At 44.2% G+C, this 25,815-nt stretch overlaps 1 protein-coding gene across 1 annotated transcript in view; it reads right to left on the reverse strand.

Annotated features, from left to right (window-relative positions):
* Positions 1-19,037, reverse strand: part of YWHAG (tyrosine 3-monooxygenase/tryptophan 5-monooxygenase activation protein gamma) — a 35,201-nt gene extending 16,164 nt beyond the window's left edge. The window contains exon 1 of the mRNA XM_090025253.1: positions 18,718-19,037. Within this exon, the coding sequence (XP_089881379.1) occupies positions 18,718-18,804 (87 nt within the window). The 5' untranslated portion in view covers positions 18,805-19,037. The remainder of the gene's footprint in view (positions 1-18,717) is intronic.
* Between the last annotated feature and the right edge of the window lie 6,778 nt (positions 19,038-25,815).

Consider the following 25,815-nt stretch of genomic DNA (forward strand, 5'->3'; position numbering starts at 1 on the left):
CTCTCAAAGCCCTTTCCTTCATTTTCTACGCACTAATTCTGTGTTCCTGTAAAAAGGTTCTGCATAAGAAAAAGCAAGGACCATCAAAAAATAAAACAAAACACACATACAGCAGATTGTCTTTCATCACGTTCACAACCTTTTGCATTTCTTTATCATTTTGTACAAAGTGCTACCAAATGTATAGACACTCTGTACATGCAGACTCCAGCATTGAGCAGCTCAGGTTTTTTGCAGCTGAACATCATGGCTCCACAGGATTGCTGGTGGCTACTTCCACTTCACGTAAGCAGCAAACAGCTATTTAGGAGATAAGAAGAGCTGGTACAAGGAGACCAAAGACCTGAGCAATCCCGAGATATCCATTTAGTTTGAGGACCTTCATGTTCAGCTGTAAATAGCTGTTTTACTTGAACTAAAAGTTATAAAACTTGCTAGACAGAATATTTTGCACTTCCTACTATTAGTTGCATGTTGTGCATTATAAAACGCATTTAAAAGTGCAGCTTTATTTTGCATAGCCTCCTAGCTGATTCTATATCAGTTGCATCTCCTTCCACAATCTGAAACCAAACAGTTAAATAAAACCTGGTTTACAAAGCAGGTATTTTCCAGATTAGGTAAATCTGCCAAATTCCTTGCATAGACTGGACTTCTCATGACTACCATTCTCTCAATAACTCCACTTAAAAGTAATTGCTGATATAAGTGTTCTTGAAAATGTTCCTCCCAAGTGGATCCTTTTCCACCTTGTCTGTATAGTCTCATACACTGGGGAGATTTCCTCAGATTTAGATTTTGCCCACAGACTGTTCTACACTAGTCTATGTTGGATTGATCCCTTCCTGCCTGCACATGGAGACAGAAGTAAATCCAATTACATCATTTCCAGCACACAGAGACTGTCATTCATCCTATTGTCTCCAGCAGCTGGATTAGCAGGACCCTGGTCTGCTGGCTGGAAGAAATGGCAGGCTGTGTTACTCATTCCACAGCTACAGTAATCAGGAAGTACATCTGCCTGCCTCTGCAGTTTTAAAACATGCAGCAACCTCATCAGCCACCCTGGAGTTCCTGGTTTCATTAAGAGACACCCCATCCTTCTACATAAGCCTTGGAACTATAGGGAACAATCCTGAACTGGCAAGGACTAGACAAGATACCCATTTGACCTGTTTTATCAGGACTTCAGTCCTCTCTACTTAAACACCAATTATATAGTTAGTTCCCGTGGTCAGAGAATGCAAAGGTATTATTTCACTGTAGTAAAAATAACTTTAATTAAGGAGGGGGAGTTCTAATACCAGCATTTATTAAAAAGAAAGCGACTTTCCTAGAAGCCTTTCTACCCCGTCCTTTTTGGAGACTCAAATGATAAGATCTTTGTAATGGAGGAGGAACTAATTGCCTCTGATTAAGGGTGCACGAACACACACTCTCCCCTCCCCCTCCCCATTTGTCTGGGAAAGAACAAAGCTTGAACAAAAAGAACAAGGGATTTCCAGTGAAAGATTTCCCTCCCCGCCACAATCCTGGCTTTGAGTTCTGAAGAATGGAACCATCACTGCCTGCCTCTCCAAGCTCCTAAAAAAAAATTACAGTAGCATAAGTGATGTTGTAACTGTAATAACCCAGAAAATTATAAGAGAAGCAAGGATTTCTTAGAGTAATATTTTATTACCCCAACTATGTAGTTGGCCCAATAAGAGCTATCACCCTAAGAAATTCTTGCTTCTCACATAAGGAAAAACAGAGAGGGTTGTGGCAACCTGCTGTTCAGAATGGGGAAGCATTAAAGGGAAAAGCAGCAATCCGGTCTTGACCATTAAGTGGCCTAAACCAGATTCAGACAAAGTAGTTTCAACACCATGAAAGCAGTGAGCCAACTTTCACTTTAACGGTGTTATTTTAAGAGTTAGCGGCTTACCTCAGAGCTTTGCAAGGCTTGCTCTGGCACGGATATTAGTGCTCTCACCCACATTTGTAAATGGTCTGATGAGAGGTGACATTTAAGCCCCGAAGGTTAGAGCAGCAGTCCTCCCTATGACTTGAACAGTTGAAACAGCTCCAAAGTCAGAGAACAGTATGAAAGTGTGAGCTCTTAGTCAAGTATAGGCACAGTAACATGGCAATAAAGCCCAACATGCAAATCCTGTTTATCCACCTTCTTCCTTATCCTGATATATTTGTGTCTCTGGTTAAAAAGGTGCAAATAAATTTAGAAATATTTTAGCTACTAGGAAGAAAAAAATCCTCTTGCCCCATGCCTCTGGCTAACCTGCAGGTTCACTTCCTTCATCTGTGATGTTCCTAATTTAGGCTGCCTACAACTTCCTTTAGATCTGCTAAAGCAAGACAGAACCCAAGCATCTTTTGCAAGTTTTTTTTTGGGGGGGGGGGCAAGGGGGAAGAAGGGCTATAGGTCTCTGACTCTTTGTAAGCAAATTTGTCCCTGGTACTCTTGAGGAGTTAAATCTTTGCATTGATATTGCAGTATTAATTGAGGTAAATTGCCTCAAATGCAATTTACTTGACTGCTGCTTCAGAGAGATATTGCAGAAACAAGTTTAAAGCAGGAATCAGCTTCTGGTAGCCCTCAGATTTCTGTACTTCTGTCAGGAATTAGTAAACTACAAGTTAGTAGTATTGCAGACAGATGTTAGTAATTATTTTACCACTGTGAGGGACAGAACGTATTGGGATCAAAGTGAGACTCCAGCCTACTGTGCAAGAGTAAAATTACTCCTGTATTGTCAACTGCTTATCAGAAGACCAAGCAATTATTTAATGAGATCACTTCAAGACAGCACAGGAGGAGGTCAAGGTGAGCTGACTTAATTACCACAGTGAAAGGCTTTGACACAGCTGTACAGTCCAGTTACTTAAATTAAGTGGACCAGCTATGGTGCTAGAGGCATTCTTGTTCAAACAAGAGGATATAGCAATTTAGAATTTGATCTCTGACAATTCAAGATACACAACATGCTCAAAGCCAACCCCTGCTACAAAGAAGAACAGAAGAAATGTTTACTAAATGCTTTATAAACACAGCAGAAGAATGAATATTTAAGTTTGAAAATTCCTACTCATTTGCCAAACGGCTTGTTGGGCTCTGCTATGCTGGATGCAAGTCAATGCACTATTGTTGTGTGTGTCAGAGGCACAAGGCGGAGGGGAGGAATATGCAGCAAAGGGAAGGGAAGTCAAGTCTTACCTGCTTGGGCTCTCCCCAGACAATACAGGTGCTACTGCTGCCACTGTAGGTGACACCGTCTTCCCTATGCAGAGCCCAATACAGCAGCCCTGAGCCACCCAGGGGCCAAATTCTCCCACCCTTCACTAGGTACAGATACAGTGTGCAGGCTGCACCTGCTGTAAAAAAACACAAAACTACACCACACACGCTATCTAAGGAGGGGATTTGAGACAAGGAAGCATCATTCCATTTGTCCTTGCCTCCCAGATACACAACCAAGTACAAGACTACTCCTATGGTTGGGCCAGGGCAGTACAGGGCTGCCCCTTGCCATGGTAAAAACACCGGGGGAGATTGCAGGGGGGAGGGGGGAGAAGGGGAGGATTCTGGCCTCCCCTCATAGTCCAAGGTTGGGGTTAGTGTCCTGCCCAGCCGCCATAGTTACGCTACTGGTAAGCATACCAAGTAGAAGTATTTATAAAGAGATACCAATAACTGGGATCTAGTGTCAGTGAATGGGACTGCAAGGTCCACTCCTGCCCTTCCAAGAAATTCTAGTTATGGCAAAACATTCCTTCATTACCATTGTTTGGCTCCAAGGAGCACACCATCTCTTAAATTAGCACCTAGCACAGGATTTTGGCTGGAGGGCCACTTAATGAATTTTGGTGAGCTGTCAAGGGCTGCACACTCTCTTTCAGAAGTTACCACTTTAACAAGTTATAGAGATATAGATATATATAAAAATCAAACTTCAATATATTTTTTTTAAATGTCCTAATCTATGTTTTTTGGGGGAGAGAGGCATTTGAATAACAGCTCAAAATAGTCTTATTCTTGAATATTGTGTGGGGGAGGTATATTGGGAGGGGCTGCATGCATGTGTGGGGGGAGTTGCCCACATGCTAGGTGCCAGGAGAAAGAGGGGCAGGGGGCACATGCACAGGTGCAGTCTACCCTCCCCCCTGCCCCCCATCCAGCCCATGGCTGCCCATGATGCTCTGCCTGGGGCCAAGCCCTGCCCACTCCCTCCCAGGGCAGCCCATGTCATGCCCCCAACCACCGATGGCACTGCTGACCGGGGCTGATGCATTGCACAGCTTCCTGGAAGGGCTGTCTTCCATCCATTCAGCTGCCTGTAGGTAGCTGATCAATCACACCAGGCAGCAGGAGTTGGAGCAAAAGCACCTGGTTGCAGCTCCTCTCCCCTGCCTGGCTAGGCATGTAGTACCCGACATATGCCCCCACAGCTGCCATCACTTCCCCGAGCTACCCGTTGCCTGGGGCCGGAGCAGCACCACTGGAGGTGGGGGAAGTTGAGCAGCACTTGGGCAGCTGCAGCAACAGCACCCCCACCAGGGACCTGTACATACTCACTGGGGTTGAGGCCTAGGCTCAGGCCAGGGTGGAGCCACAAATGCCTATGGGGCAGATGTGGGCAGGAGTGTGGCATGGGTGGGGCTTGACCCCATGCAGACTGCCACAGGGGCAGCCTTGGGCTGAATACAAAAAAAAAAAAAACGAATACCAAAAAAACCCAAAAACCAACAACTGGAGAGCTGGATCTGGCCCATGAACTGTATTTAGCCCACTCCTGACTTCACAGGTCCCAATGGTTAATTCTTGTCGTTGTGCCCTCCTCCAATTTGTATGGCATGAAGAGGTCAGAACAAGTTTTGCATGTACTCCAAGACATGTACTGTAGAAATTTTATCCTGAGCAGCTCCACAGGTTAGCTATGCACACTTTACCTACACCTCACATGTGATCCTGAGAGGCAGATGTAACCACAGAAATGCTACAGGAGCATTCAGGCAAGCAAGACTGCAGGAGACTTATTTAGAAACTGCTGCAGCAGTGCAAAAGCAGCCTATGCCTACTGGCCCCTAACCCTGATGTGTCATTGCTTAGCACTTAGTGTACACCCTTTTGTGCAAAGCAAGTGTAAAAGGCTAGCCAAATAGAATTCATATGCTTAGCAGAAGTATAAATGGACTACATGTCATGCCAGGTTCTTCAATTCCAAATGGCATTCATGTACTCTTGCTATTTATTAGCTACTGAAGTCAATCCCTGACATCTGACCTGTATTCACTACTGACAGGATTATTGGAACTGTAGGTTTGTACTTTCTGTGCTCATTTGTCAGCTTCTAAAAACTAAAATGTTTAATTTCTTCCAGTGTTAGTTTACAACAGTCCCCCCACATGCACAATTACATATGAAATGTTTCTCTTTTTTCCCTTCAGACTTCAGTACCGTTTTCTTAAACAGAACGATGAAGTTGCTAACTTTAGTACCCATTAGCAGTTAATTCTCAGAACATGGCAAAAACATCCCCAAATTATACTAGGGAAGCAGAAGCTTTAGTTAACCACCAAACAAGCAGGCTTTTAACAACCTCTCACCAGGGAAGCCATGCTTACCAGTGTGTGATATACAATGTAGTTACACAATTTGCTGAACTGCCAGCCTGCTTATTTTTCAGTGACCAGTTTTAAAGGAAATCTGTGGCTTAAGCAAGTTACAACTTTTTAACTGGCACAGGCAAATCTTTTATCACTATTACCCTGCAAACTGTTCTGTGGTAGGCAGAGTTTGTTGTTTCAAACAATTCACGCTATTCTGATATTAGCTTAACTGCTGTGAATACAACTTGCAGTTTGGGGGGTTTTTTTAGTTCGGGGGTGGTTTTTTTTGTTGGTTTAAGTTCTCAGTTCCAGTTTTGACCCTTATGGCTTAACTATGATATTTACTCAAACACAATAATTAGATTCTATACATGGAATTTGTTTTAATGTGTTATACTTTTCCATGTACAGAATGTAATTATTGGGGAAGGCGTCTTTAATTCATCCCTCTCACTGTTGCGGGGGGGGGCAGGCAGTGGAGAGGCCAAGCAGCTTGCCCCTTGCCACCTATACTCCCCACCAACCTCTCCCCATCTTCTGCTCTGCATGGGCAGGCTCTATCCTCATTCTAAGAGCCTGGGGCCATGCTTAGTGCCCCATGCTGCAGGTGGCATGGAGCATGTTGGTACAGAGCAAAAGTAAAACAGGGGAGAAGGAACATAAAGGCAGGCAGGGGAACAGAAGCTGCATGGGGGGGCGGGGAGGGAAGATGAGGAGGAGAGGTTCAAGGAGTGAGAGGGCAAGGGTGCAGAGGTGGGGGGAGCAGCTGCAGGTACGGGGCCAACCCCAGGTAGGGACTGGAGCCTGAGCCACAGTAGCTACCTGCTTTACCCTCCACTCCCTTGTACTTGATCCTAAGATGAGGGGTTCCCATGTTAAATGGGGGGGCTAGTCTTAGAGTAAATATGGCAAGTACTGGTAGCAACGCAAGTATAGATTAATTCTTAACTATAACCTCTACCAGATTTTGTTCTATTGCACAGAACAGACTGTGCCCCAGCTTCAGATGCTACTTAAATCACCAATGTCAATAGGGGCTTGGCATCAGTTGAATCAGAAGTTTACCTTGCAGATCCCCAAACTGGTATGACTTTGTAGAGATCCAGCAATTTACCAACTTTTGCAGATATTAGTCACTGAGAATCTTGCCTTGGCTTTTCAGCCACTGCTATCTACTAGACACTGCCCACTTCACTAGTAAAGTTCAGCTATAGCTAATGTTACACTGATCATCAACCAGGCAGCACTATTAATATTATTTTGCAACTGGCCTATCAGCTAAGGATTCTTCAGAGCATTTTAATAATCCACAAAGCCATAACTGCCTGAATGGGCAAACATTTAGTAGCAAAAAACACCCCTTACTAAGTTACTGGCAAATATTTCTAGAGATCTGCTGTAACCAAGTGAGACGCAAATGGGTTCATACCATGCAAACTGGTTTTGTATTAGGTACCATGACAGTTTGACCACAACTATGAAACTCAAGAATGTACAAGAAATGCAAAGGTAAAAGTCAAGTCGAAAGAAATTAAAATGGAGGTTAAATTAGTACAGATTTTCTCCTTAATGAAGTCCTGCATAGATAAAATAAGCAGATACATCATGTTCAGAGAAAGAGAATGTAAGCCCGCTGGGCATACTTGCATTAAAACAACATTGGTGGCTGAGTGGAAGAATTTCTGCCTCCCAGGTGGGAGATCTGAGTTCAAAGTCCTGGCTGGATCAAGTAGGGGTAAGTGAAGTGGCAGGGGGAAAAATTCTTGTCAGAGTGGAAGGGGTCATTGTGTTTTGGGGGTCAGATTTGATGATCTGCTCAGGTCCTTTCTGACCCTACAAATTATGAAACATAATTTTCTAGTGATAGTTTCTATTGCAACTATGGGTGCCAGAGGCAGATTCATGCCATGGATCACTAAGAAATCTATTATTACCATACCTTCCCATATCACTCACTGAAGCAGGTCTTCCTCAAAAATGGTTAAGTACCTGGCTGAGCACATCTTACAGAATTATACCAAAAAAAGTCACAAACCTGCAGCAGTTGAGCCTGGCCTTCTCTACCTCTTCTCATCAGCTTCACTTGTCTTCTTTTGTATCACTACAGCTGCTTCTTGAATTAGCTATTCCAACAGAAGAGCATATTTAGCCATGCTTTCATTACTACATTTGCAACTGCCTGAGCTCACTCGCAAACTTCTGGCCATGTAGCAGTTTAAACTGGTTCCAGCTTACCCAGTAACCAGTTTTTAAAAGCCAGTGTATGTTAGTTGAATGTATAAACAATGCTGGACTTCAAAAGTCAAGTTTCGCTATCTGGTTAAACAGTAGTCCACAAAACATGGGCTTCAGGCCACATGCTGCCTGCAAGACCCTTGGACACTGTTTGCATCCATAGAAAAATGAGCTAAAGATAGGGCTGACAGAATAAAGAAGGTTGCTCACAACATGTTACTTGTTCTTTACTGTTTCTCCATGAATCAGTCAAGGTTGGAAAACACTACATTAGAACTTGCAAGCTACCATGAATTTAAGTGTAGTGAAACAAAGCTTCAGATCTCTCAAACAATATATATTGTTTGGAAGCTTCTGCTTGAACCAATGCATCGGGTCCTGTTAACCAGTACATACTAAATGATCTTCAAGTGCCAGGAGGGAGGGAATGAAGCCTGTGAACCTTCCAATTTCAAGCTGGAGGCCAGAGTCCCCTCGGGAGAGCAGCCAGTAGAAAGGCAATGCCTCCACACCTCCAGCATGCAGACCACTGCATTTATATTAACTAGGTGGCAAGTGTGGCAGAGGCTGGAAAGATCAGTGGAAGTTCAGAATCCTGCAGGTGAAGCTGACAAAGCAAGTTGGCTTTGTTTAATATTTAGCTTCTTTAGGCTTTTTACAGTCTCTGATGAACAAGACCAGCAGGCTTCCACTGGAGCAATTTAGTGACTGCATTTGCTCCATAAGTGTATGCAGTTGTGGGACAGTAACTCTGGAGCCTCATTATACATCTTTACTCCTAGTGTGACTTGCTGAAGAGACAAGCAGTAGTTCAGAGACCAAGACCACTTTTGTTGCTACTATAGTTCTCTCAAGTTATTGTTTATAAACAGTTCAACTGGTTGGACATATTACTAATCTGACCAACCAGCCAGGAAGGAAAAGCAAAATAGAGGTAATGGTGACATTAGGTTAAGTTAACTGCATAGCTTCTAGCGCAACAAAGGAAATCCTTACTGAACTTCTTTAGTGAACAAGCACCACACGGAAGGCAAGACCTAAATGGATACTTAGCTGCATGCTCACATTGACATGCATCTTTTTTGTCAATCTATGTCCAAATGCAGGTTTATGAAGTCACCTGTTCCATATTCAAGTGCAAAGGCTGCTTTGAAGGTTCATGTGGTACAATTAATGTTAACAGCCACCAAACCAAGAGGCAACCTGACAAGAAGGGGGTGGCATGGACCCAAGATTACATACTATTACTCAAGTCCACCCACCTTATGGAAAGCCCTGTAGTACAATTAAAATCCCAGATCCTATGCTACTAAGAGTTAACCATACTTCCTATTTAAAAGGACCTTTGATCAGAACCTTGCCTTACCCAGGTAGGTTACAAATACTGGGGCACTAAGAGTGTATTGTTTTGGGATACCAAGGCTACCTGTCTATGGTATCAAAGAAGGGTAACCTTTCCAGAAAAGGATGTCAAGATAACAGAGGAAAATGAAAAGCATCTGAAGGTCACAGACAATAGCAGAATTAGAAAAGAGAAACAGGGACAGTCATTCACATTTAAGGCACCCTGAAGCCAGGAGGCAAGTCTGAGATCTAAAAGCACGCCATTTAATTCCAGTTGCCTTCAGATATCACATCAAGTTAGACAGGTCTGAAGGGAAGAAACTCCAGTTTCTGTTCCTTTAATTTTAACAAGCATTACATTAGGTCCCCCTGGTCACCTTTCACCCAAAATGGTCAGCCAGTGAAAGAGTGCAATTCAGACACAGGGGCCAGCCACTAAAAAAAGTGAAAGATTTGACTCACCAAAATTAAATTTTTTTTGCATGAGTTCAGTGGGGTTTGACCATGTATCCCTAACACAGGATTTATTTCATGTTATACATTTTTCTAATACATGACCTGGTTATGCATTTCAACTGAAGGGCTGTAAAGAAGATCTAGGCAACTCAGATAGTACTGTTGTTCCCAGCTGACTGGAAGATCAGCAGAACAGCCATAAACTACAGAACAGACCATCTCAAGTCTGAAGATAGCGAAACCTTCAAAAGCATCAAGGGTTCAAAGACTCAACAGGCCACTGGAATTTAGCATGGACTTTCCTATAAATAAAGGGATAGAGCATCTTCTCTTCACAGACAGGACCCTGCCCTTTCCATGAAGTCCAAGATCAAGTTCTTACTACTTATGCTTTGCTGCTCAGTAGTTTAGGAATCATGCATTAGTACACAACTCCTGGATTCCTTTTTCATATGGTCTCACATTAAGGTACTGCAGCAGATCAGCAGCCCTAGAATACCTAGCCCTAGGTATTCTGGGAATTCAGTATTTCATCTCCCAGGTTTAATACATCACAGCTTAAACCAAACCATCTGAACGAGGCTCCCTGAGGGCAGATGAGACATTTGCCCAATGTTAGGTTTCCTGACCCTTCATCTGAAAGATCTAGGCACTGTCAAGATCTCTTAAACCAATTACATTTTCCCTTCCCCCCCCCCCCCCCAGTTCAGACATACTAAACTTCTGGAAAAACTTTTGCCACTCAGACGTCTATACTTGTCATTCAATACTACCGCTAAGGAAGTCATGTTACTAACATAATACCTTTTTGGGTATTATATGAAAATGCAACAGATGACATTAAATAAGACAGGTGTGATTAAAAAAACCCAAACCTCAAAACTAACAGCCTTATTTAGGTCATATGACACCACTGGAGGATGTGCTAAAAGTGCTGAAGTTCAGTTGTATGTACATGTCTTTAATTATTGATCTTCAATACTTATGTTCTTAATTCACAATTCTGTGCTTTAATTGACAAAAATATCTGGTAACCAAAAGCCCTTCTGGCATAAAAGTGGGGGAAATTGATATACCCCTTCTGCAGACACCCAGTAAACAAAGAACAGTCCTCTGTCTCAGGCAAGGCATTTCTCCCAAAGCTTTTATGGAAGTATTTTATTCAAAAAAAGAACAAGCCTATCTACTCTTTACCAGAGACAATACTTACAGGAAGGACCAAGTCACATGGTGAATTTAAACTAGCTACATGCCTTGAATTAAACATCACAAATGCACAGTAGCTTGTGGCTACTGACATTCCACTGGGTTTGCGATTAACTAGAGTGCACCGATTTGTTTGAAACGTAGCATTTGCTAGGCCCCGAGGCACTGAAGTTTTGCCACTGCCGCCATGTCGGGAGTTTGGTGGGGGGGGGAATCTATAAATAATAATAAATAGCTATACCAGACAGCCCAATACAGATGCATATTGTACAGGAAGGAGTCCTTTTGTCAGCATAGCTTATTTCATGTATAGAAGAAAATTGGAAGTCTCATCAAGGGAGTACTCTGAAGAACAAAGAAGAAAAAGAAGGACCCTATAAATCAAAGACAAGCTTCCTGGTGCTAGCAGCTAAACTAGGAGAAATTGCCAATTTTCCTTTTTATTCCCAGACACTACTACAGGTCCTCCCCCAAGAAGGAACTGCCTACCAATACCATGCTGCAGTACCAGGAGCCAGACACTGGATTCCACCAGGACACTGCATTTTACTCCAGCATCCTCATCCTTCAACTTCTCTTTGTAAGCATCAGCCAGCAAATTAGTTGTGGTTGGTGAAGTCTGACTATGAGCCAAGACAAATTGAGTCCAGCCTAAACTAGATGGGACAGACCAAGAACAGTAGTATGATGTGCAGTATTACATGGTTTACTGATCCCTGAGGTGCACATGCAAGTCAGGTGTTCAGGAACAGAAATGCCAAGGACTGACTAGACTTCCATTTCCATTGCTCATTTCAGGATACTTCATGGTATTTTACTTCATTTGAATTGCATTTACTAGGTTTGCTATAACTAGGCTATTTTAGCACTCTTATTAATAGGTTGGTCTGCCCAAAAAGACAATGACAAGACCTGACAGTCCCGTTTCCATCCCCCCGACCACAACACACAAGTATCACCTGAAAACCAGCTTGCCATAACTAAAACTATGAAGTAATTTTTTTCCACTGCCATTTAAATTGCTGATGTCCTTCTATTCAACCCAACAGCAAGGGTGTAGTCAAAGGACTTTGAGCCCTGTCCAGCCTTTGATTCACCACAATTGGGTGGGCAATTATTTGGGACCACATAGGAAGTTTTGATGCACTGTTATGGACTGGGTCAGCACACCCCTCCCCACCCCCTACAACTCACCAAAGCTCCCTAGGTGGGATCGGGCCATGGGTGGGCAGGAAGCAGCATTCAGGAGTTGGACTCGCAGGCAAGGCCAGGATCATGGGGCAAGGTCACAGGGCAGTGCCAGCACAAGGCTGGAGCCAAGGGCCGATTTGTGACCTGCTCCTTGCACACCCATGTCCTGGGGGGGGGGGGGGAAGCATGGGACACGGGGCTGGCTGCCTGGGAGGCAGGGGGGTGCGATGAGCAGATGAGTGTCCAAACACCCACCAGCCAATGGGCAGAGCAGGTGGAAAGTGGCCTGGAGCACTGAGGCGAGGGGAGCCGAGCAGCATCTAGACGGCTGCAGCCACAAGGGGAATAGCCCCGCTGGAAGCTGTGCGCGCTGGCCGGGGCAGGCAGAAGCATGGTGCTCGTTGCTTCTAGCAAGACTCAGCCCCATGCTGAGTTCAGCGAGGGCAGCAGTGGGCCAGATTTAGTCAGTTGGTGGGCACTCCTCACAAGCCAAATCCAATTAGCTGGTGGGCTGTATCTGGCCCAGGGGCTGTATTTTGCCTACCCCTGTTTTAGACCAAACCAAGCCAAGTTTCCTGTTCACCTGTTTCCTCACTCCTGCAACCAGCTGCTAACCCTTCACCTGCCTGCAGAACTTTCTTCAAGAGTTCTCCTGCCCATGTTTAAGCCAGCCTTGCTTGCTAACTGTAGTCTGCCATTTTACCCCAGAGTCAGATTGGTATGGACTGTGAGGGTTTCTGCTGTCTTTTAGAAAGAGTCACACCCCAATCTCACAAACATATATCAATAACCTTTACAGCAGCAGGCTGTTGGCTGCTGTGATCTCCTGCTTTACCTGTGGTAGGTTACATCTTGTGTGGTCTCACAGTTAATTCTTAACAAAACTGTAGAGTCAAGACAGATTTGTAGAGGATAATTTGGATAAGAGATGATCCTGCTTTTACAGAGGGGAGTGGATTACATGAGGTCCTTTACAACCCTAATTCTCTATTATTCCTGGTCATGTTCTATATACCCCAGCACAGCCACCAAAAGTGTTTTCTATAACATTTCTGCTCACAAAAGATATTTATATTCAAGTATGTGCCACAGACTACAAGGGAAACCCAAGGGAAGAAATCTACTAATCAGTTAAAAATTAATAGAGACTCACTGCCCCTATTTCCTTGGCCTACCAGGTGAGTGGTTACTTGTTCACAGACCACACTATGGGGCTTTGCCTACTTTTAGTAGAACCTGGAAGTAAGTTAACTAACCACTCAAAACATGGCTTTAAGTAATGAAGCATTCAAGGCTACAAGCAACAGCTTTGTCATGCTTCAGTGATGGCTATCTTGGTGGACCCAGGGACCTCCAGAGCTTGAAGTCAGTCTCTAATTCCAGAGCCAGGCTTCAAAGCCAAGAACTGTAACAGGCCCAGACTGTGCTGAGAACGTAATCAGTAGCTGCCTTCACCTTTGTGTCATACAAAGTTCAGACTAACCTTCAAATGGGAGCATAATCTGGGGTTCTTGCCTGGATAGCCTTATCTTTGTAGCCTTTATGCCTAAAAGCGAACACCACAAATATCACAAAGCAAGCAGGCATTACATTTAAGGGCTCCACCTCTTTTAATATTGCTCTGTCACTGGAATATTCCACAATACCAAGAGACGCTAATACTACTTGTTATTACTGATAGCATGGTTGCAATTATGGCAAGGCTTTCCACTCATATCCCACAGCATTCTGGACCTGACTTCCAGGACATGTCTAGTCAAACACTCAGGAAGTGTGACAAAAATTTAATTTTAGCCAATTTAGCAAAGCTATGCCCTGTACGGTTTTGGCAGTTGCACCATTCCACAGTTCTGCAGTAAAGTAGGCATCATAAAAGAGAGTCTTGCTGCAATTCTTCATAGCATCCAGAAAGGGGTAAGTACCTCAGTCATGAACAAGAGCAGTAGAGAAACTCAGAAATTCAGAGATGCTCAGAGAGCTGTGGAAAACCATATGCAAGCTTAACCTTCCAATAAATTTAAACCTTTGGAGGAAGTAAGGTGCCAGCCTGTGAACCTCCTCCTTCAAGCCCACAGCAAGGTTACAAATGCTACAAGATCCCTTGGTGCACAGAGGGACCACCAAGCATCCCTGGACCTTTTATCAGAGCTATGAATTACCAGATTTTTTTTCCAGGTGCAAAGACTGAAAACAAAGCTCACTGAGCATTTACCCCCCTCCCCATGTGAACTATTAACAGGAAACAAGGTAAATGAATATTAGAGACACACTACTACACATTAGCAGATATCATAGGTTGTGGGAAGGACTGGTAGTTGTCAAACCAAGCAAAAAGAGGAAGAGATAGAGTTCAATGCAAACAACTGACACTTGGAAATTTAAAAATAACAAAAAGAAAAACCTTCAGTTACAACTGCAATATTCTAGAAACAGCAGGTAGTTTCATTGACTCCTGGGTGTTTACAAGTTCTTCTCTTTGCATACTTAAGTAGCAAGATTATTGCAACATGGTGATATTACATGGTTCTAAACCTCAATACTAGGAACTGTTCCTCCTTGTTTCATTCTCTGCAGTCGTTTCCTTTGTGGCTTCCTTACTTCTCATCGCTCCTCTGCAAGATGTTGCCACAATCGCTTCCAACTCTTTCACTTCTGAGTTTTGGGAAGCCAGCAAAAAGGCTTTAAAATTACTTATCCTCAACTTCAAGATCCTGCACAGCACCACTGCAAATCATCTCTTTGCTCTAAGCAGTCCTGCTCCTGCCTACCCATGCCCCAAACCAGCTCAGTTCTTGTTTACTCACTCCATTTATACTTTTCCTGCGCCTCAGCTTCCAACCTGACCCTTGGACAACCTCAAAATATCAGAGATGTACGCTTTTAGATCCCTCTCGATGCAGTAGATCCTCAAGGTTCATGAGAAAGGAGGGAGAGGAGGGAAAGAGGCAAGAATGTTGTGTCTTGACCTGTGTATCTAAAAGAGGTACATAGTTTGGACTCTCACACTGGGGGCTAATGCTTTATGCCAAATGGTGCATTTGTACTCCTGGACTGGGATAGCGCAGTTGCCATCAGATAATGACATTTATGGCAAGGTCCACAAGCAATACCTAGATCCCATTCTTCCTAGGAAGTCAAGATTTTAGAAGCGACTTAATGCATCCTGCAAAATTTTGGACTACATGGAAATTACGTTTTAAAGACAAGATGGAATTTTTCTATATAGAACCTGGGAAATAGTTTGGGCTGATCTTGTGTCCGTGTTGTAAAAATAGAAAAGTTGCAGCCCCTATAAAAAACAAAAAAACAAATTACAGAACAAGCCTATTAAATAGGAAGACCAGGCCAGGAGCTTTAAAAAGCTAATGATTCCGTCTTTCAGAAAATAGTTTTATTAAAACAATGAATATCTGAGACATGCACCCCCTTTTTGCAGGTGGGATGGATGGATAGATGGGTAAGTGCCAGGACTGCACTCCATATGCACACACTTATGAAGGAAACAATTTCCCAAGCATCACATGACTCAGATGGTTGGCAGGGCTCCACCTCCAAAAGCCTGCAAAGATGTCACTGCTCCATTACTGCTAATGGATATTGATCAAGCAACTACAGCATAAGCGGATGCACCACACCGTAAACTCTACACTGAATTAAAGCTAGCCTCCTCGAGTAGCCATTCACACAAAAAGCAACCTGCATCCACTTGAGGTATTAAGGACATTTTTTTTTCTACTAGGTCAAATTTAATTTAAAAAAAACACATGAATAAATAGAAGGAGTAAGAACCTTGTCAGTGACATGCTATTCAGAATCCTAGTTGCCTATTAAGGGGACTCCCCCCCCCACACATCCCTTTCTCTGGTTTCCAGAAATTGAGGGGCGTACCAGTACTAAATGACTGGGTAGCCAGCAGAATCCAGGAACAGACCTGTCAAAAGATCATTCATTATAACTTGTACTCTAGGCTCATACTGTGCTTTTCAGAGACTCTAAGAGCACCATACCAAAGGGTAATTTGCCCATATAGGTGGGGCTATCAAGTGACTTGCCCAAGGTCAGCCAGCAGGTCAATGGCACAGCCAAGACTAGAGCAAGGCACTCTCATGCCCTAGTCCAGTACTGTATTTATTCAGCAATATTACTTCTAAAGGTGCTCACTCAAGAAGCCAGTTTTCCCCTGATTCTTTGCTGCATTAATTGCTGTGAAGGAGGTACCAAGCTGCTTCAACTGAGCATAAACCATCCACTGTCACTATCCAGCTTCCTTGGCATTACCCAAGCACAATGGATTTGTGTAGTTAGCAAATTTAAAAATCAAGTTTTCATCAAGAGCCCACTAGATATTCAGGTGTGGAGATAACCAAATAAGGAAACATTTTCATTCAGTTTTGTATACCCCACTGCAGTAATAGGCTGCCCAGTAGACAATGCGTTTAGAAAGAGTCCAGCATGTCCAATAAGAAGCCCTAACAGCAATTATTCTATTTAAAAACTTCCAAGGAAGTATGGGTTGGGTTTGTTGAATTAATTGATTGAAGGCTGTATCACAAACGCATTAGTCATCAATAACATTTAATCTTATAATTGATTTTCAAAGATGTGACTATGTTCTTTTGTGTGAACTACTGCACCGTACTTACAAGTTTGCACTAAAAGACAAGAAACAGTGCCACTGCTTTCTTTGTATACAATCTTACAAAGAAAAACATGCAGCAAGTGAGAGAGTGGTAATAGTCATGCTTGATCTAATAATCTGTCAGGAATGATGTGTCACGCATTAGATGTCACAGGACATATGAAAGATTTATCATCTAGTTTCTGGGAGAATATTAATCCCACTGGATAACTACATGGTAACATTTCTGCATCAATTCTGAAATATGCACTCTGCATGCTCTCTGCTACCACCTGGGTGCAATGCAGCTTGTACCACTGCTTCTGACATCACTGCGTTGCTACGGAAATGAGTCCGAGGTCACAAGCCTCCTGCACAACTGGAGATGGGGAGGGGGGGGAAATGGGCGATTAGATGGGACAATAATCAGGAGCAACTCAGTGCAACATGTCCAGTAAGATAGGACCACGCATAGATCCAAGTAGCATTTTCCAGGATATGGAAAAGAAAGAAGAAAATGAAATTCTGCTTGTGTGCACGTGTGATGTAGAAAAAGCTCGAACATCTCCAGCATAGTTCAGCTATAGGAAACTGATTCCAGTGTACTGGAGATGCAACACAGTCCAGATTGCCGTTTCAGGATGGCCATTAAAAGTAATCATGCCCTTTTATTAAGTCAGCCTTTTCCTTCTAAAATATAGAAGGGGGGGAAGGGAAGAAGCATACCAATTATATCTCTGTGGAGAAACAAATATAAATGCAAAGTAATCTTATTGCAATAAGTCTATGTTCTGTTTTAGACAGCAGTAGCTATATATTACTTGTATGTATGCAAATATTAAATATTTTATTCATTTAAACCAAAGCTCGGGCTCTAATAAATAAATAAATAATAAAAAACAAAAAAAATTGGAAAATTCAATCCTGAAGTAGAGCAGCTCATGTATTAAAGCCACCGAACCGCTGTCAAGCTCATTTTGTTCCGATTGTTCCACACTTCATTTATGGAGGTACAACTCCCATCCCATTCTCAGGCTGTGACAGTTCTGCCCATATGATAAATGCAAGGTTACTGACAAAATGGTGCAAGATAGGCAAACGGAGCTGCATTCAAGAGACTGCGACATTCCTAGATCAGCATTCACTTCTCATCAGCAAGGGAGGACACCCCAGCTTCTCTTAAAGGCTCAGACCTGACTAAGAAGACAAATATAAAGAACAGTTTTCCCCTTTAAAGCAACCCCTCCCTCCCTCCACCCAGTCTAGCCTCTCTGCAATATGACAAATGCAGAATCTTCTGGAATGACTTGATACTGCCTCCCACGATTGCTTTGTTTGCAAGATCAGATCAGAGGGGATTTTTTTTGTTAGATTGTCAAAAAATGTGTGTCAGTATTAATTAAAAAGACACATTAAAGTGTCACAAACCAGATGGGTCCGCTAAAACACAGAGCCTTTATTTTAAGAGCATGAAATGAAGACACCCCCAACTCAGCTCACAGATCTTGAAAGGCAATTTAAAAAAAAAGAAAAGAAAAAAGAGGAAGGAAATAAGCATGAGCCATTAAAGACTTAGAAGTCACGGAGGACACCAGTCTACGCTCGTCCCGCACGTTGTGGGAATCGGCCACAGGGCAAAGGAGCCGAGGATGCGTTTGGAGAGCCGGGCGGCAGGCGAGGAAGGACATGCATCCCTCAAGCGGCTCGAGGCAAGTCCCTCCAAGGATCCTCAGCCGCCCTCAGGGGGGTCATCCCGGCCTCCGAGGCAGCAGGTGGTGACCGAGGGAAGCGGGAGACCCCGACACCGCGGGGTGATTTTTCTAGATTTTAAGCCTACGATTCAAGGCAGGCAGGAAGGGTGCGGGGAAGGGGCCGGGGCAGCTGGCGGGGAGGGCACCGCCCAGACACGGGCGGGGGGGGGGGGGGGGCCGGGCGCCGGCATCGCCACAGCTCCGAGGGCATCGCCTCGGCCGCGGGGAGGCACGGGCCCCGCCCGTCCGGGCCCTTTGTTGCACCCGCCAGGGGGGGAGGGGCAGGCGCCGGGGCCGGGCCGGACTCACGTTCTTCATGGCGGCCGCCATGTCATCGTAGCGCTCGGCTTGCTCGGCCAGCCGGGCCTTCTGCACCAGCTGCTCGCGGTCCACCATCTTCCCGCCGGGCGCGGAGCGGAGCAGAGCGGGCCTGGGCTGGGCTGGGCTGGCTGCGCGGAGGCGGCGGCGACAGCGACGGCTCGAGGCAGGCGGGCGAGCAAGCGAAGCGGCTTCAGCGGCGGCGCCTCTCCCTGCTCCTGCTGCTGCTGCGGCTCCGGCGGCGGCGGCTGCACCCGCTGCTGTGCGCGCCGCGCCCAGGACACCCCCTGCGGCCCCGCCCCTCGCGCGTCACGCGGCCCCGCCCGCCGCGCGGGGCACATCGGGACTTGCAGTACGCGGCGCTGCCCGGGGGGGACTCGCTCTCCCAGAACCCCCCGCGCCCGGGCTGCCCCCACCCCCGCGATGCACTGAGGCTGCTGCCAGTGGGCCCGGGGCGCGCGGCAATGCGTTCCCAGTGGGGGTTGCAGGTGTTTTTGGCACTCTGCCCCCCAAAAATGTTGCTGACCCCTGTCCTAGAGCCATGGGAAATGCGGGTTGGAAGGGACCTCTGGAGGTCACATCTAGTCCAACTCCCTGCTCCAAGCAGGACCAGCCCCAACTAGATCATCCCCGGCAGGGCTTTGTCCAGTCAGGCTTTAAAAACCCTCCAAAGATGGAGATTGCACCACCCCTCTGGGCACCCTGTACCAAGACTTGTGATATTTGGGATCCTTCCTTTAGGCTTCAATTCCTTGGGGCAGGTGATTATGTGAGAATTGGAACTTGGGTTTAAAAACAATTCGTTTCTGGCCCTCCTCGTTGCAAGGCACAACCTGACCAGAGCACACCTTAAAAAGCCAAACAGCCACAAGGCAAATAAAAACCACCAAATGTCCTATTTTAAACTCATGATTTTATGAGAATCTCAGGATTTTTGGAGGCAGGCTCTAAATCTTTGGAACAGGCAGTGCTTGTACTTTGCTATGTTACAGAATAATCTGAAGGTTCAATTAATGTTTTAGAGTTTTGAGATACTTGGATGAACAGTACTGTACTATAGAAATGAAAAGCAGTATTATGATTTGGCAATGTGCCCTATATAGCAAAGTTACATGGTGACAATTGTAGTATTATATGTGTTATTATATTTTTGAATGGTGATACTATGTTGCTGAGTCACTGTCATGGCACCCGCAGAGTGGTTTATTTCCCCCACTGAGTAATATTCAACAGTTCAGCTGGGAGGACATGGGGGGGAAAAATAGGGATGGTGCCAATCAATTTGGAAGGGAAAAACATTGTTAGCAATGACGCCATACAATTCATGAGTGGCAAGCCAATGAGTGCATTATGTTAATTCATCAATTAAAAATGAAATAAAAAGGCATATTCATTGTGTACCAGGGTAAACAACTCCACATTACGAATTTCACTGGAAAACTTAAGAGATACCTTTTTTCCCCAAAAAGCCTGTAGACATAGCAACATGTATAAAACATTCCAGAGATTTATAAAACAAAGTTTAGAGATCTCATATCAGAGAACAGGTCTACAATGCACAAGTACTAACACACAGTTCCCCCAAGTACTCATTTTGAACCTGATAGCTTCACCTCCAGAAGCAAAAATTGAGTTGTCTCCGTAGCCTGTTCTTTCCTTCACCTCCTTGATAAGACAGCCAATAAATTTTAGGAAATGGAAATAAATGTCAGGTATAAACAGATGTGGTTATTAAGCAAGATGGCTGCCATAATACATACTAACAACCAAGTTTGGGGTGTAAAAAGAATTTTTCCTTCCTCCAAACTATCTGGGAAGTTGGGGGTTTTCATTACAAAAGATATGGTCTCAATCAGGAGGGATGCCATCCCAAATGTGCAAACATCTCACTGATGGTACCACAGATACCTACCCATCATAATGGCCACTAGTATACACCCACTAGTACTGAGATGAGCATAAGTATGTTGAGATAACTCACTGTCCCTTGGCTTGATAACCATGGATGCAAGTGCATACCCTAAGTACTTTACATTAAATAATAATGTATTGCCCTTTACATCCCATTCCACCTGAGGATCTCAAAATGCTTAACATACAGTAATGAACCAAGCCTCCCAACCACCATGTCATCTCCATCTTATGAATGGGTAAGTGACTTGCCTGAAGCCACAAAGTAAGTCTGTGGCAGAGCCAGGGATGGAATGAAGTCACCCTGACACCTAGTCCTGTGCTGTAGCTATGAGATCAGCCCACATTCAGTTTCTGTCCCACAGTATCAGGAGAATCAACCTCTCAGCCTCCCCACTACCAACTCCTCCCACATAGATATTGAGTTATTCATAGCACCAGAGAATGAGGTGTTTTAGCATGCACAGCCTAACAATGGCCATTAGTTCAAGTGCCTCATGTCCCCTCTGTGCTGAGAGGAAGGTTAGCCAGGAGCCTTCTTCATCTCCCAGCTGGGTTTCATACCCTGCTTTTCCTTCTTGGCCCCTGGTTTTCTCCACCCTGGTGATGACTTACTGCTCTGATTGCCATGCTGTCTGTTCCCCATTTTTCCCTTTCCATCCACCCATCTCTTCACTGCCTTCAGGCCCCCATCTCCCATCCCCAGATCCAGCTGCCCAGCCCCAACAGTTGCTCTCAGCTGCCATGGAACTGTCCAGCACCACCGTCATTCTGTGCCTCCCCTTCATAGATTTCATAGATTCATAGTCGTTAGGGTTGGAAGGGACCTCGGGAGATCATCGAGTCCAGCCTCCTGCCCCAGGGGCAGGAAGTCAGCTGGGGTCACAGGATCCCAGCAAGATAAACATCCAATTGACCCTTAAAGGAGTTCAGAGTAGGTGCTTGCACCACCTGTGGTGGCAGTCTGTTCCAGGCCTTGGGGGCTCGGACAGTAAAGTTCTTCCTTATGTCCAGCCTGAAATGGTCTTGGAGAAGTTTGTGACTGTTTGACTTACCCAGACACTTACCCAGTCTGTTTGACTTACCCAGTCACTTACCCAGTCACGTATGTTGTCATCCCTTGAGTCACTGGTGAACAGGCGTTCCCCCAGATCCTGATGTACACCCTTTATTTACTTATAGGGAGCCACCAGGTCCCCCCTGAGCTTGCGCTTTTCCAGGCTGAAGAGTCCCATAGCTCTCAGCCTGTCATCATAAGGCCTGTTCTCCTGACCCCTGATCATGTGCGTGGCTCTTCTCTGGACTCTCTCAAGCTTCTCTACACCCTTCCTGAATTGTGGAGCCCAGGACTGGATGCAGTACTCTAGCTGTGCCTTTGCCAAGGCCAAGTACAGTAGGAGGATGACATCTTGGGATTTGCTAGAGAAGCATCTATGGATGCAAGCCAGAGTTTTGCTCACCTTGCCAGCTGCGACTTCACATTGGTGGCTCATACTCATCTTGTGGTCAGTCATGACCCCAAGTCCCTTTTGGCCGTGATGCAAGTGTAGCACTGCCGAGCCTATAAGCATGCTGTGGGTTTTTCTTCCCAAGGTGGAGTACCTTGCGTTTTTTTAGTGTTGAAGGCCATCAGGTTTTCATCTACCCATTTTTCAAGCATGTCAAGGTCGGCCTGGATCACCATCCTGTTCTCGGGTGTGGACGCTTTACTCCCTTCCTCATGGGAGTCCCCTACAGCATTCCTCTCCCTGTGTTGTAGCAGCTGAGCAGCAAAGACCACTGCCCCATGGGGACTGCTGTGTCCATCCGTCATCACATCCAGGCAACACTACAACTTTGGGCTCCAAACTGGATTTCCCTCTAATTCACCATTAGGCTATGACAGGTGCAAAAACAGCTGTCTGCTAACTCCTCAGATATGCCTGAGGAAGTCAGCTACATTTGCTTCTCATGGTACTCACATGGTCACTGTTACCTGAAACATACCCATCAAGATGTTTGTACTTAAATATAAACCCCTTCATCATCTCAGCCTGAAGTATCCAAGTGGTCAAGCCCCACTTCATAACCTAACCAGGAATTTATGGCCATCTTGGTCAGGTCTGTAATCGGTTCCTAGGTTCAGTCAGGATGAGAACAGGTTTTTCCTATGTCAAGGTTCCTCAGTGGCTATCAGTATTTTGCTATTATTGCTGTTTCCCTGTAAACTCTGTGCATTTAAGCAGTTTGGAGCAATATCTTCTTTTGGTTTTATTTTTCTCCATTCCTTTAACCAGTTGGAACAGGATCCTTTTTCAGCACAGCTTTGTGTTTTCTTGAATGCTGTCTGGCTGCCTTTTGTGTCTGGCACTGCTTTGCATTTAGCTGTTACTGTATGGCCCCTAGATACCTCACACCAAACACCCTTTATGCAAATTAAATGCATGAATGAGAATTATGTACCATGTTATACATACCACACCTGGAACAGAATACAAAAATTGTGTTGGCATTCATGGGGTCAATAGCTGAAGTTGTATCCTGTTGTGTCCCTCTAAAATTTGGAGACAAGTTGTTGCCACAACTATTATGGAAGGAAAAAATCAATTTGAAATTCATTGTAGCGTATTACAACGGTAATCAACAATAGTATAACCACTTAAGGACAGTAACTCTTTTGAAAGTGGTGCTTTATAGATAATTATTAATAATATTACAAGGATTTATTCAAGATATTTTGGTGATAGTTCCCAAGTCTAATAGGAATCAATTATTTTGATAAATGGAGACTAAAAAGTATATCCAGCTCATATCTTTTCCCCATATGATATGCAACAGTTTTAGAAGTCTGTTCTTTTTCTACTTCCTTTCTTTGTCTGTCTTCATGGTCTGTCACTGTCTAATTTGCAATGTAAATCTTAGGAACCATGGATAAAACCCATTTAACTCAACAGTCAAACTCCCATTGACTTCCATAAAGGAAGGCCTCTTAATCTCTGGATTGCAACATATCTGCTTATGGCTCTATCAAAGTGCATATTGGTAATAGATAATCTCATATTTTACTGAGAAAATCCTGCTCTGTGTTTTGCAGATACACTAGAGGGAAAACCAGCATGTAGGGACCCTCCTCCTTCTTGCATTATACCTCTGCAGAGATCAGCATTTTTAAAGGCTGAGTATCAGTGGCTGTTTTTGAAAACATTTGTCTTAATAAGAGCCTTGAAGTCAGTGGAGAGACTCCCACAGAGTTCCTGGGGGTTTCACAAGGTTTAGTTTAGTTAATGTTTAGTTGCACTGCTTGTATCAAAGGGGCGTGGTCAGGTAGGCTGGAAGTGTAGCCTACTGTTAACTTCAGGAATAAGGCACGTATCACTTCTTTCTTGAGCAGCCATGGGAACCACCGCTGAGCACATTTTGCCTCCCATCACCTTTAAACCACCCTTTCCTTTGACGCATAACACTCATCCACTCCCAGCCCTGTCTGGCTGGTTTGGGTCTAGCTGGGCCCTTGGTAAGGAAAACCTGCATGGTTGCCAAAACACAAGTATCTGGAATGGCATGGAGCAGGACCCCTTAGCAATCTCTTACAAATATGTTTGATTCAGTTCCACGCTCACATGTGCTGTGTATTTGGCTTCATGGCATCTTTGGAGGTATGCCAATATCTGGTATAAACACACACTTTGTCTTGTGCATTGTTTACAGTTCAATTTCCTACAGATACTCCAGGATATAGAATAGCAGTTTATTATTCTTTTATGAGATACATGGTAAAGGCATTCTACTAGTAATGTTTACAATCTCTAGTTTAGAGCATTCAGCAGCATATTTTGTGGTGTGTCACACTTCATCTCTGGTCTACGCATGATACCCATACATAAAGAACGTACAATATTTAAGAGAACATTAAAGTTATCTGTGGTTTAGCTACTGCGTTTCAGATATTGTACCTGTTCCTCCCACAATCTTTTATAATTTATATTATAGCAGTGCCTACAGATTCCTGTGTGGCTTGGTGCTGTATAAATGTTAAGAGACAGTGCTGCCCTCACAGATCTTACAGTCTAAGACAACAGATGGCACTTCATGCAAAACAGCAAGATACAAGGAAGAAAGAAGAAAACTAAGAGCGACAGAAAACATAATGTTATACAGACCTGGTATATGGACACATAAATCCCCATTCTGCAATCACCTATGTAGTTATTAAACTTTATGAGGCAATAGGACAACTTGCAGTAGTAAAGTTAAGTGTTGACAGGTTTTGTCCTTATTTTATGTTTATATTTAAGTACAGCTAGAACTGGAACCCCAGATTTGTCCCTGGCACCACTAATCAGTTTCCCAGAGGCATTAGGGTACAATTGGGGATGGGCAAGTGTCCAGTGGCTTCATGGAGAAGAGTCCATGTACAAGAAAAAACGCATGAAGAGGCTCATGGGGGGAGTGAACCAATGGATAATAGAGGCTGGCATTGTTGACTTCAGTGCATGTGGATTTTCTTTTTCATATTATAGAATTATCCCTCAACTACCTGGGGCGGGGTTGTGCCCTGTTTCTGGTTGCCTAGGTTCTCAACCATTTTCAATGATGCTACCGAGTCTGAGTCAAATGTGCTGTTTTAATTTGCAAAAAAACAAACTGACAGAGAGGTATAAAGATGATATTAACACTTCTATACACTATAGGAGACTGCTAATTGTTCTGAATGAATGCCAGGGCATGGAAAGCTACAAATAACCAGGAGTGCAAGATTCCAATATATATTCAGTAGATCCCCCTGGAAGACCTAATAACCTTTATTATGCCTACAGTATTAAAATAGCTCAAAAGCATTCAAATATGCTGCTTTATTAATTCCTGTGGCCTGGGAGACAAGGTCATCTCTTCACATTTGCTTGCTTCTCATGCTGCTCATGGTAAATGGCTTGTGACGTATTAAGGTAAATTTATAAATGTACTTTGACTCGAAGGCTCATTTTGATTGGCTGATTAATATTCTTATAGGTTATCTGGAGATAATCACCCCTTAACTTCAGTGGGAACAACATTCATGTTTGTGATTAGAGTTCTTCAGCATTATACAATTTGTTTTTGTTGGGGGAAAATCATTTTATAGACACTATTGACACTACAGACACCTTAAGGACAGCCATTGCATTGCAATGGTGGTATCTTTGCTGTCTGCTGTAGCAC

The sequence above is a fragment of the Crocodylus siamensis genome, chromosome 13 (genome assembly GCF_052110815.1).
Source record: "Crocodylus siamensis isolate JL-2025a chromosome 13, ASM5211081v1, whole genome shotgun sequence".
Lineage (NCBI taxonomy): Eukaryota > Metazoa > Chordata > Crocodylia > Crocodylidae > Crocodylus > Crocodylus siamensis.